This window comes from Ammospiza caudacuta, chromosome 1, assembly GCF_027887145.1.
Source record: "Ammospiza caudacuta isolate bAmmCau1 chromosome 1, bAmmCau1.pri, whole genome shotgun sequence".
Classification (NCBI taxonomy): domain Eukaryota; kingdom Metazoa; phylum Chordata; class Aves; order Passeriformes; family Passerellidae; genus Ammospiza; species Ammospiza caudacuta.
The window spans coordinates 57,453,875-57,465,348 of record NC_080593.1 but is presented as its reverse complement, the minus strand read 5'-3'; the positions used below and the strand labels follow the sequence as shown (position 1 = coordinate 57,465,348).

At 36.7% G+C, this 11,474-nt stretch overlaps 1 protein-coding gene across 1 annotated transcript in view; it reads left to right on the top strand.

The window, feature by feature from the left end:
* Positions 1-315: 315 nt before the first annotated feature.
* Positions 316-11,474, top strand: part of TNS3 (tensin 3) — a 116,875-nt gene continuing 105,716 nt past the window's right edge. The window contains exons 1-4 of the mRNA XM_058817778.1: positions 316-481; positions 4,466-4,516; positions 5,740-5,862; positions 7,346-7,410. Of these exons, the coding sequence (XP_058673761.1) occupies positions 332-481; positions 4,466-4,516; positions 5,740-5,862; positions 7,346-7,410 (389 nt within the window). The 5' untranslated portion in view covers positions 316-331. The remainder of the gene's footprint in view (positions 482-4,465; positions 4,517-5,739; positions 5,863-7,345; positions 7,411-11,474) is intronic.

The following is an 11,474-nucleotide window of genomic DNA, read 5'->3' as shown; positions in this document are numbered from 1 at the left end:
TTTCTATTTAACTAACAAATTTGTTGTGCTAGTATTTGTCAAATTGATTGTATTAATTTTCCACATTATTGGTTGCAGAGAGTTTTTCACTACAGTTTTGATGTGAAGAATTCTGGTGAAGAACTCCATTTGTGTTCTGAACTGAATACTTTGAGCTCTGTAGGCATTTAGTGAGTTGTAATTGTAAAGAAATTATTGGAAACATCTGATGCTTGGCTGTGGGAGTCTAAGTTGCAATTTCCTCTCATTAATATGCCATGTTTCTTCTTGGCTACAGTGCTCTAAACTGCCACATCTAATTTCTTCCAGAAGTGCCGACTTTGATCACATTATGGAGGAAGGCTCTGAACTTGACCTCACTTACATCACAGAGCGGATTATTGCTGTATCGTTCCCTATGGGCTGTTCTGAGGAAACTTACCTCCACAATCTACAAGAAGTAACACAAATGCTCAAATCCAAACATGGTGATAATTACTTGGTATGTGAAAGATCAGCCATTTGTGACACATCTTTGTCATGCAGGAAGACTACTTTATGTCCACATAAACATTTATAAACTAAAACTCACTCTTTGGGCCATCTTTACAGCCTTGTAAGCCAAGTTCAAGATTTTCAGTAGTGTTTTAAGCGGCTAGATATTGAAAACACTTTTTTTGCTGGAGCATTGCAGTCTCTGTGTTGGTGTGGTGATAACACGTAGTCAAATGCTGAAGAATAATTTCACTGACTGTTTTCATTGTCCAAAGCATGCTCTAAAAAGATACCCTGCAATGAGGAGTGTGTTCTTTGTTTGTAGCAGTGAGCTACATCTGGGTTCTCAAGTGGGTATGGATAGTCTGTCACTGTCATGTCTTCACTTGTGAAGGCAACATTTAAAAGTAGGGTTGCTGTTGCTGTATTCTGTCCAGCTCTTCCTCATTAATTTGTTTAGGTGCATTTTTCATGCCATTTAATTTTCTATAGGAAATCTAACAAATATATAGTGAGCTTTCTCTGCAGATTTTTTTTTTTAATGTTGACAAAAAGCTCTTAATCTCCTGTGCTGTTTACTGGCTACTGCCATGGCATGTATTGTCTCAGCTTGTTCTATGAGGGTGAATTTGAAACATGGCCAATATTTTATTTACTTTTTTTTTTTTTCTTGTACTGTCTTTTTAATTGTTAGAATCAAATCCATGACTTCAGGAACATGAACTCCATTCACAGTAGAAATTTGTTGCTGGAGAGATTGTACTCATGATTTAAACACATTATCTTCTTCTCACAAACTGAGATGCTATAGGTGCATTATAAACCAGATTGAGCTTGTGATGTGGACTGAAGTCCTCAGCATGCTGCCTTGCTGCCCTTGGCTTCCCTTCCATCAGGCACTGGTAGCTTATAAGGCACATGATAGTAATAGTGTGAAGGTGACCAGTGTGTAAAGCTTTATAGGTTCAAATTCACCTGTTCTCTGGCCATTTCCATGCAATAACAGTGTAAGCTTGTAGTCTCTCCACTACTCTTAATCTCACTTAATGCTTGACTGTATTACAAAAATCTGATATATGGTAAGTCTGATTTAGTGTCTCAGAAGGATTGTAGTCTCTGCCTCTGAAAGGGATTGTAGTCAGTTTCTTCTGCAAAGTTGGGATTTTTTTAGTTTTTGTTTTAGTTCTGTTCTATTTATTAATTTATTTTCTAATGGGTACTTTGGAAATCAGCTGTCTTGATAAAAAGAAGGCTTTATGCCATCTACTCCAAATGTGTTTCTACAAATTTGTAAAATAACCTGACAAAGCACAGCCAGGTTGTAGATTCAGAGAGCTTGTTTTTAAACTACCTTTTGTTTCTCATGTTTTGAACACCTCTTCAGCCTGCTCAAGAGGCACATGTGAATCAGCAAAGAAAAAACCCCAAAACCTCCATGAAATCAGCAATCCTGCTGAAGTTGATAGGAACAATTCTACTCTTCTGTTGGGTCAGGGTCTCAGATAACAGAACATATACTACAGCATTTGTCATTTTTTTCTAGTTGTTTTCCTTTCACTACAGTGAAGGGAGTGAACACATTGTTTCCTGCTTGATTCCTGTTCAGTATGAAGAATATGAAAAAAAACCCCTAAGTATCTAATTTTCTTTAACAGTAGAGGATTATACTTTGACAGTCTGAAACCAGAGATTAAAGTCTGTTGATAGCTTACCGTGAATTTTTCTCTGCTTTGATGTCCTAAAAAACCATATTCCCTGTAGGCTTTGGTTCCCAGAAGAAACATGACTTTTCCAACAGATGAAAATTAGAAACTGAAGTTAATGCTCCTCTTTCTTGTACCAAAATATAAGTAAGTAGACCTAGGATATGCAAAGAGGGACCAAAAGGGATGCAGTTAATCTTCCACTGTGTTATGGTTTAATCCCAACCAGTAATTTAGCCCCACACAGCTGCTCCCTTGCTTTCTCACCAGTGGAATGGGGGAGAGAATCAGTAGAGTAAAAGTGAGAAAATACATAGGATGAGTTTAACAGGTTAAATAAAAGCTTTACACACGAGCAAAGCAAGACAAGGAATTATTAATTGCTTTCTATGGGCAGGCAGATGTTCAACCATTCTCAGGACAGCCAAGCTTCATAAGCCAAAATGATGACTTGGGAAGCCAAACACCACCACTCTGAATGTCACTGCTCCCTCCTTCCTTTGGCTTACATGCTGAGCATGTTATATGGTATAGAAAATCCCTTTGGTCTGTTGAGATCACTTGTCTTGGCTCTGTCCTTTCCCAGCTTCTTATGCATCCCCAGCCCACTCACTGGTGGGGTGGTATGAAGGCTCTTGGAAAGAAAAAAATTTCTTGAAAAAAAAAAAAGCTCTAGACACTGTGTAAGCACTGCTCAACAATAATGAAAACATCCCTGTTTTATCAACACCATTTTCAATAAAAATCCAAAACACAGTCCCATATGGGGTACTGTGAAGAAAATTAACTCTACCCCAGCCAAAAACAACACACAATGGCATCTATTTATACCATATATTTCTCTTCAAAGGCTTCTATGATGTCCTGCTTTGTTGTATGCGAAATGTTGGTTCCTGCACCTTCTTGTTTCTGTTCTGTGCTGTTAGAATTCCTGGAGTATCTTGATGTGATCACTGTAGCTTGATGGGGACTTGGGTACAACAGCGTCTTTGAGTTTGGTGTCTGACCCAGCGGTTACAATACCCATCATGAGCACGACTGTATCCTGACACAGGAATTCTTAATTGTTCTTAAATATAAATACAATAAGAAAGATGAATAAAAAAGTTTTTGTCAAATACCCCTTCTTTTTCTGTGGAACATTTTAGGTAATTGATTTCTTAATATAGCGTTAGCACTTATTTTAAGAATTCAGTATTGAGAACTACACCTCTCTGTTACTTTGTTTTCCAACTAGGAAAGCTAATAGAAAATTACAAAAAAATTTGTGTCATTTATAGAAGACAATGTTCATTTAATTCCTGTTTTACTATTGGCATTTCAGGAAGGATAAGTATAGTGATTTAGTTGCTTTAACCTGTTCAGTTTTTGGCTTCTTTGCTTAGACAGCTGATGAGAGTGCTGGTTAATGCAAAAGGGTAATACTTTCGAAGAGTGTTGCACTTTAGAAAAGGGTTCTTAAATTGTCCTTGGGTAGTACTAAACTATATAAGGGTCTTGCTTCATATTTACTCTTTCTCATGTTTATGACCTATTTATTCCTTTCTCTCAGTGTAATTAATGAGACTTTTTCAATGATTATGCAATCTGTACATAACTTGGCATGTAAAATAGCCATGCTGTGAAGGACAATCTGCCTCATTAGCATTGTTTCAGTTCTTGAGTAATGGTATTTCAACTTTTTGTTATTGATTGATACTAATTTAAGGCACTTTCTAATGAAAGAGTCAGTTATTCTTGTATACACTGCTTTCTTTTGTTCATTTTGCAGTCTGTCTTTTCATTTACTCCTTATTAAACAGTAAGTAGAGGGTAACTTGCTATTTAGTGGGTTAACAGAAGAGTTGGAATACCTCACAGTCTAAGTTATAATTAAATAGGTATGTCATATCTTCCCTGCAAAGTTTTGACAGACCAATACTTGTCAGGAATGCAAATTCAAATATTTAACAGTGTACCACCCTCTCAGCCTTCTTATTGTTAATTCTTATGGTCATCATTATATTTCATGGTAGCCAAGTCTCTTAGTATACCTCTGACTCAAAGCCATGTGAAATAAATAAGATGTAGTAGAATTTTAATTGTCCTTTTTCAAAATGTGCATTTAAGTTTAGCTTTAGTTACATTGTAAAATAACTGAATATCTAAAATACATTAGTGCTACCTAATGTCAAATGTTAAGCCATATCATTGTAGTTTCTGGTAATTTTTATGTTTCAAATACATCTATTTACCACTTAAATTATATACTCTTGATGGTTAATATTTTTTTCTTTCTTTCTGAACAGGTATTAAACCTCTCTGAAAAGAGGTATGACCTTGGCAAGCTTAACCCAAAGGTAATGACTGTCTTCAGTAACATAGCTTTCTAGTGTTAAATACAACTTAAACGGCCTGATAAACCCTGAAGCTATGCAAGTGTTGATATACAGAGTAAGAGTAGCTGTTTTGAAAGATACTAAAACATCCCACATGCATCCCTTTTTATTTTTTCTCAAGTTCTGTTTTGTGTCTGTTAGTTCTGTGTTTTACACAGCTATTCTTGTTATTTTCTTAGGACCATAAGCCTGTTGTGACTTCTGAAAAACTTCTATTGGGTGATACAAATTTTACTTCAAGTATACTTTTTTTGTGCAGTCACAGAATACTGGAGTTGTATACTGTAACGTAGAGTCAGCTGAAGCTAGTGAACTTGATTCAGATAAGGACTTCCCTTTTGTACTATCTTTGAGTAGTTGCTTCTCTGCACAATAGAGTAATAAAGAATTTCATAATGATTGACATCTGACTCTTGTTCCTTCTCACTAATTGATGTGTTTGTTTGTTGTAAGAAATGGTGTGCAGGTACACTTCAGCATCTGTTATAAGGCCAGATAGAGCGGCCCAGATGTGTATTTACAGCAGTAGATTTACAGAGATAAGCTACCTGAGGAAAGTACCTCTCTCAAATTTAACTTTTTGCATGCTTTATTGATCACGAAGGATGAATTTTTCAATATTAGGCATATGTTGAATGCATAATATGTATGTATTGCATATGTTTTGTTACTAACTATGCATATAATAAAAATAGACTTAGTAAACTGTATTATATAGTGAATAGAAAATCTGAACAAAATTTTTTCATGTTTAATCATGTTGCACATGAAGGAAATAAATTGAAAATAAAATTAAAGCCATCAAAAATCATTATTTGCTCTAATTCTGTTTGAATTTACTGGTATAAAATACTAGAAATTTTAAATGAAAAATAATGTAAAAAATCAAGACCTTCAGAAATGTTGTCACTTCTAAATGGTTGATGAGATTGGGATGGGGCGAGGAGGGGGAGGAGGAAGTTTTTTGTTTATTTGTTTTTATGAAAGTACTGGTATCTTAAAAAAACACGAATTCCCTCTTCCCCTTTAGAGACCTGTAAGCATCAAGACAATTGAATTGCATGATTATCTGTGATGGCAAAAGTTGTGAAGACTTTCAACCATGACATTTATTTGAATCCAGATTTTAGTATGTGATACTGGAGTCAAGGTGTCTCTCGTAAATGTTACTTGTTTAATTGCAGATTATGGATGTGGGGTGGCCTGATTTCCATGCTCCACTTCTTGATAAGCTGTGCACCATCTGTAAGGCTATGGAGTCCTGGCTGGACAATGATCCTCAACACGTGGTGGTGATCCATTGCAGAGTAAGTGCTGTGGATGACTTTCTATTCATTTTCAAAAAAATTGTCCTTTACTCTTCTTGTGTAAAAAAATAAAAAGTTAATCTGTTTTCAGTGTTGACAACAGTGTGCCAGATGTCCTGTTGATGTAAATAAGCTTAAATCCATTGATCTTCCATTCTTGTTAAAGATTTCTTTTTTATGACTTATGTCCTAGCCCTTGCTGCAGGTATAGCATGAACCAATGTTACTTCACCCTTCAAAGATCACTGTTACTTCTGTAAATGTATTTAGAAGCTTGAGGTTTTTCCTGCTTGATGGAAAACTCTCCATGTTCTGTGACACTCATGAATTTTGTTGCTGGGAAAAGATAGGTACTGTATCACACATCATCTCTTTAGACTGTATGTGGTTGTAGGAAATGAGGTCATTAAGGACCTTCTGGATATTTTTGAAAGGTTTTAATTGACAGCATCATTGCAGTGCCTTAGAGTAAAGCTACCAGCGTGCTGTGTTGTTTCCTCCTGCTTGCTCGCAATAAACAAAAATAAAGAAAAACCTTAGCTAAATTTGGATAAAATTAATTCAGAACTGGATTGATAGCTGCGTTCATGACACTTGATGCAAACCTATCTCTGTTTCACTGGCAGATGTTATTCTAAACAAAATGATGGTGATAATGGGATAGAAATTTCAAATCTGGTTTGTGTAGTCTCCAGTCCCAAATTCTTCCAGGCAGAATGTTATTGTATGAAGCACTTGAAATCTTACTAGTTGCAGGAATGCAGCCAGGAAAATGCCCATACTTGGCACAAAAGGGAGCAAAGTATTTCTAGGTATACACAGTCATATACAAATTGATAATGCATGTTTTTGATTATTGCCTTTTCCTAATATAGGTTTCCAGCCATAGAGATAGTTACAGCCACCTACTATCAGCTGAGAGACTGAAAATATTTTGAAATCTGTGAGAATTACTTCATGTTAGATTTTACTGTGTTTGTCATGTAAATTATTTAGAAATACTTTAGAACATTTTTGAAATTATCCAAAGAAAATCAGTTACTATAAATCTCAGGTGTTGAGGAGGTAAAAATGTGAAAACATGCCAGAAAGGTCTATTCTTTCTAAAGTAGGTATTTTATTGCATTTCATCCTGGGAATTGCAGCATTGTCTAGACTTGTTGTGAATGATCACTAAAAAAAAATACAAAATTAGAGTAGTTCATACTATTTTTTTTCTTTTTTCCCAGTTGATTCCTCTTAATTGGTAAGATTTGACAGGCATGCACATAGAAATCCTACTTAGTGTTTTTTATGTCATTTGTCAGCCAGCTTACATTGACAGATAAACTGCTACCCATTATTTCCACCTTTCCATCAACCCAGGGTACATGAGAAAGGACTCTGAATCTCTTGCCTTGAAATTGTATTTAGTATGGGTCTTAAATATAATAATGCCAAATATTGTAATACATAAGTTATGATTCCCTTTTTCCTAATACAGGGAGGAAAAGGAAGGATAGGTGTAGTCATATCATCATATATGCACTTTACCAATGTTTCTGCAAGGTAAGTATGAATAATGCATGTTGTGTGGTTTTTTTTCCAATAAACATTGGGAAAAATGCCTTTTAGTTGATTACTGTCTGTCAGCTTAATGTTTTGTCAGGTTTTCTTCTCAAAGAGTTTTGAAGCATGTCTTTCTTAACAGAGTGTTTTCATGATAGTTTTCATGTAATCCTGCTTCCAGTAGGAGACTGGATTAGGTGACAGCCTAAGATCCCTTTGAAACTGAGATTTTATTGGTTTTCAGAAAACTTTTCTGAAGGATGTTTTCAGATGAATGATAGACTGTGCAAGAAACCATTTTTATGTCATGGTACTATCTTTATTCTGTTAAACCTCTCTGTTTGCCACATCCATCAAGTAGCCTCTTGAATTGGTGAGAAATTATTCCTTAAGTACATGAGAAAAATTGTTATTAAAATCTGGAAAGAGTGTTTGAATAGGGAGCTCCTAGACATTGATCCGAGTGCAGAATGAAGTGTAAGGAATAATCTAGACTTGAGTTTGCAGTCATTTCAAACAGTAGGTGTCTGATTACTTAGTTTTAATTGTTTCTTTTGGAGTACTCAAATTATGAAATGACAATTGACAATTTTTATTAAAAAAATACACAGTTCAATAAATGGTCTCAAAAAGGATGAAATGCATTTTGGATATTTTTGTTGGGATTCTAATCACATTGTTTTCCTTTGGGGTTTTTTAAATGTATACACATACATAAATGTACGTATATACATTTTATATACATACATAAATATATTAAAATAAGAATACATTCTAAATGTCATGGTTAAATCAAAGTTGGTCCTGAATTCACACCAGCATGTCAGTAATAGATCTGATCCGCTACTGTAGTTGACAGAGTCTTAAATCACTGGAGGTTAATGGCAAATTACTCATGGATGTCAGGCAAACTAGAATCCTGGAAAATAATTTGTGTTCATTGGGGTAAACCAAATTTATAAGTAGTTATGGACTAAGCAACTAAGTGCATTGTGTACGCCAATATGTGCTTAAAAAACCATTTGCTTCAGTGATTGTCACAATTTCATATTTTGTTGAGAAGTATTGTGAATGGCAAAAACTTTCAAGTGAAGGTAGTACAGTTGTTATGGTATGATTTCAGTGTTGCAGTATTATGTCATCCTTAAAGGTGGTACCTGGCTATAAATATACCACTACAGTCACATTCAGGTGGTGTTTTGTTAAACCCAGCAATAAAAGGTATGACCTTTTACCCCAAACAAATTCAGGACTCCTCCAGTGAAGTTGCAGGAGAGGAGTGAGCTTGGAAGCCCTCTTTAACTTCCTGGATATCTGGCACCCGCTATGCAAAGCTTAACTTTTCTGTGTAAGGATGAGATTGGGGGTTTCCCTGCTAGGATTTGTATATCCCTAGCATTATCAAGACTCTTGAAAATGGTACACAGCAACCTTGCAGAAGCAGAAATTACTGCAGATGCTGCTGTTAAGGGTACCATCTACTGTGTCTGAAATGTTACTTGGAAGACCTTGAGGATGTTTGCCTTAAAGAAAGTTCATATTTGTCAGCATGCATAGGTGTCCTGGTTCTGGCCAGGACAGGGTTATTTTTTTCAGTATGCTTGAGGGAGCATGGCCAGTACCCAGAGGTTATTCTAGACCACCTCATGTCATTGGCAGGCATGAGGGGAAGGGGATCCTTCAAGGGAGAAGGGGTCCCTTTGGGTTGAGAAAGTGTGGCAGACAGAGCCATCCAGCATTGTCTATTGTTGGGAGTTTCCACAGTGAGAAATACTGTTTCCTTTCTTCTACCCTCTGCCATTAGTATTGTTGTTACTATTCATTTTCTTATCTCATTCCTGTGTCCAGTGAATTGTTCTTATTCATAGACCAAAACCTGTGATCTTTGCCATTGTGCCTCCAATTCTCCTCTCCATCTCACTGCAGGGAAGGGGAAAGGAGGGAGGGAACAAGCAGCAGTGTGGTTTGGAGAGCATCAGTAGGAGCACTTAATTAGGGAATTCCTTTCCTGAAGCACAACAACATGCCAAAGAAATCTAGGCTTAATGAAATTCTGTGAATTTATGCTTAGCACCTTTGCTGTAAAGACACACTAAGAATTAAGGTTGGAGTTGTTCAGTCTGAAAGAACAGTAGGCTCTAAGGAGACTCTCTGGTCGTCCTCCAGTACCTGAAGGAGGCCTGCAAGATGGGTGGAGTGGGACTTTTTCAAAGTAAGGCAGTGATAGGACAAGTGAGGGATGGCTATAGACTGAAGGAGAGTAGATTTAGAATAGATATTAAATTAAATTCTCTAATGTTAGCATGGTGAGACACTGGAACAGGCTGTCCAGAGAAGTTGTGGATGCCACATTTCTGGAAGTGCTCAAGGCCGGGTTGGATGGGGTTTTGAGTAACCTAGTCTGGTGAAAGGTGTTCTGCCCATGGCAAGAGAGTTGGAACAAGATGATCTTTAAGGTTGTTTCCAAGCTAAACCATTGTATGATTCTATGAAAAATCTTTATTGATGCAACCTCCCTTTAGGTATATGTTTTAATATCAAATTTTCTCATTTAGGAAGGAATAATGTGTAATCACATTTAATGAGGTCAAAGAGAGCTCTTTGTAATTTTTGGCAAATTCTATTTTAACAAGCAAAGTGCTAGCAGTTTTTGGCCACTTAGGAAGAGGCTGCCTAAATTCTGGATGGTAGTGTAGGTGAAGATGAATGAAGATATATGATGGATTGGGTGAGAAAGAGGATTTGGGTCACGAATATTGTAAGTACACACTATGTAATTTTTAGCACCCATGAAGAAAAGGCTTGACTTCGTAGCCTGACCCAGCATCCAGTCAAGACAATTGGCATCTTCTGATTAAATTTTGGAAAAGGCATAAATTTCATTTTTATCCTGATATGCGTATGTGTACTTTGCAGGGCTTTTTTCCTCTGAACTCATTTAGGTTGAACTAGTTGTGGAATTTAAAAGTTGAGATACTGGTGTTGTCTTGGTTTAGGGCAGATTTGAGAGAGAACCTCCAAAAGGGAGCTCCCTGCAAAAGCAAACCTACATGACCCTTCCTCCCAACCAGTTTGGGAAGAATTTTCTTGGTGAGAAGTAGAAAAAAACCTGTTTCTTTAACAGGCAAAACACTCCCCAGCACAAAAAAATGAACAATACCAGATGACAAAACTCATTCACTACTCTGAAGAGACAACAAATTCAGAAAGTCTCTCCTGTGGGTGCCCGCTCTGTTATCAATCCCTCCGGCACTGGGAAAGGCTGCTGCCCAGAGCAGGCCCCCATAGACCACAAAGCGCAAGCTGTCAATGCTCCCCAGGTCCCAGTTGGGAGCAGGTTGGAACAGTTCCAATAAAAGGGAAAGAAAACCAGTCCAGGGCAGACTCTGCCTCAGCTAGCTAAACCAACTAAAAAGCAAAGGAGTGTTCTGTTCTGCTCTGTCAGTGCACAGAGAACACAATGGAGAAGTAAGTGCAGGCTGATAACAAAACTCTGTGCTTCTTCTTCTCCCTGCCTTTGCTCTCAGAGCTAGTCTTGAAGGCACAGAATATAACATCCAGCATAAACAGAACACCTAACTGGGGATACAAGCATCATAACGTCACCCTAGGATATGTGCATTCTTATATTTTGGAACTTCCAAATCTTTTATATTCTGATGCAAATTAAAACTGTGAACTATATCTGTTATGAGACACATTGTTTTTATCTGGAATAGATATAAAAGAATCACTATAGCATGTTACTTGGCATATGTGATGAACAACATTCTTACTGATTTTTGGCACTTCTTTTTCTTTTTTTCTGTAACCTCTTGCCTTCCTTCACCCAAAAAAGACCCACATAAGAGCCATTCTGGATAAAGAATAGAAGAAAATGTATTTTTTGGAATATGTTGTTCCTTGATTGTGTGTTTGAAGAGTTTATGGTTTCTGATGTAAAATAGTTCTTTTTCAAAGACAGTCTCTTCTTGATGGCTCATGGTACAGGAAACAAAGGCTAAATGAATTACTGACTGCTTAAATTAACCTCTATCCTGGTACTACAGTTCTTTCTGAAAAAG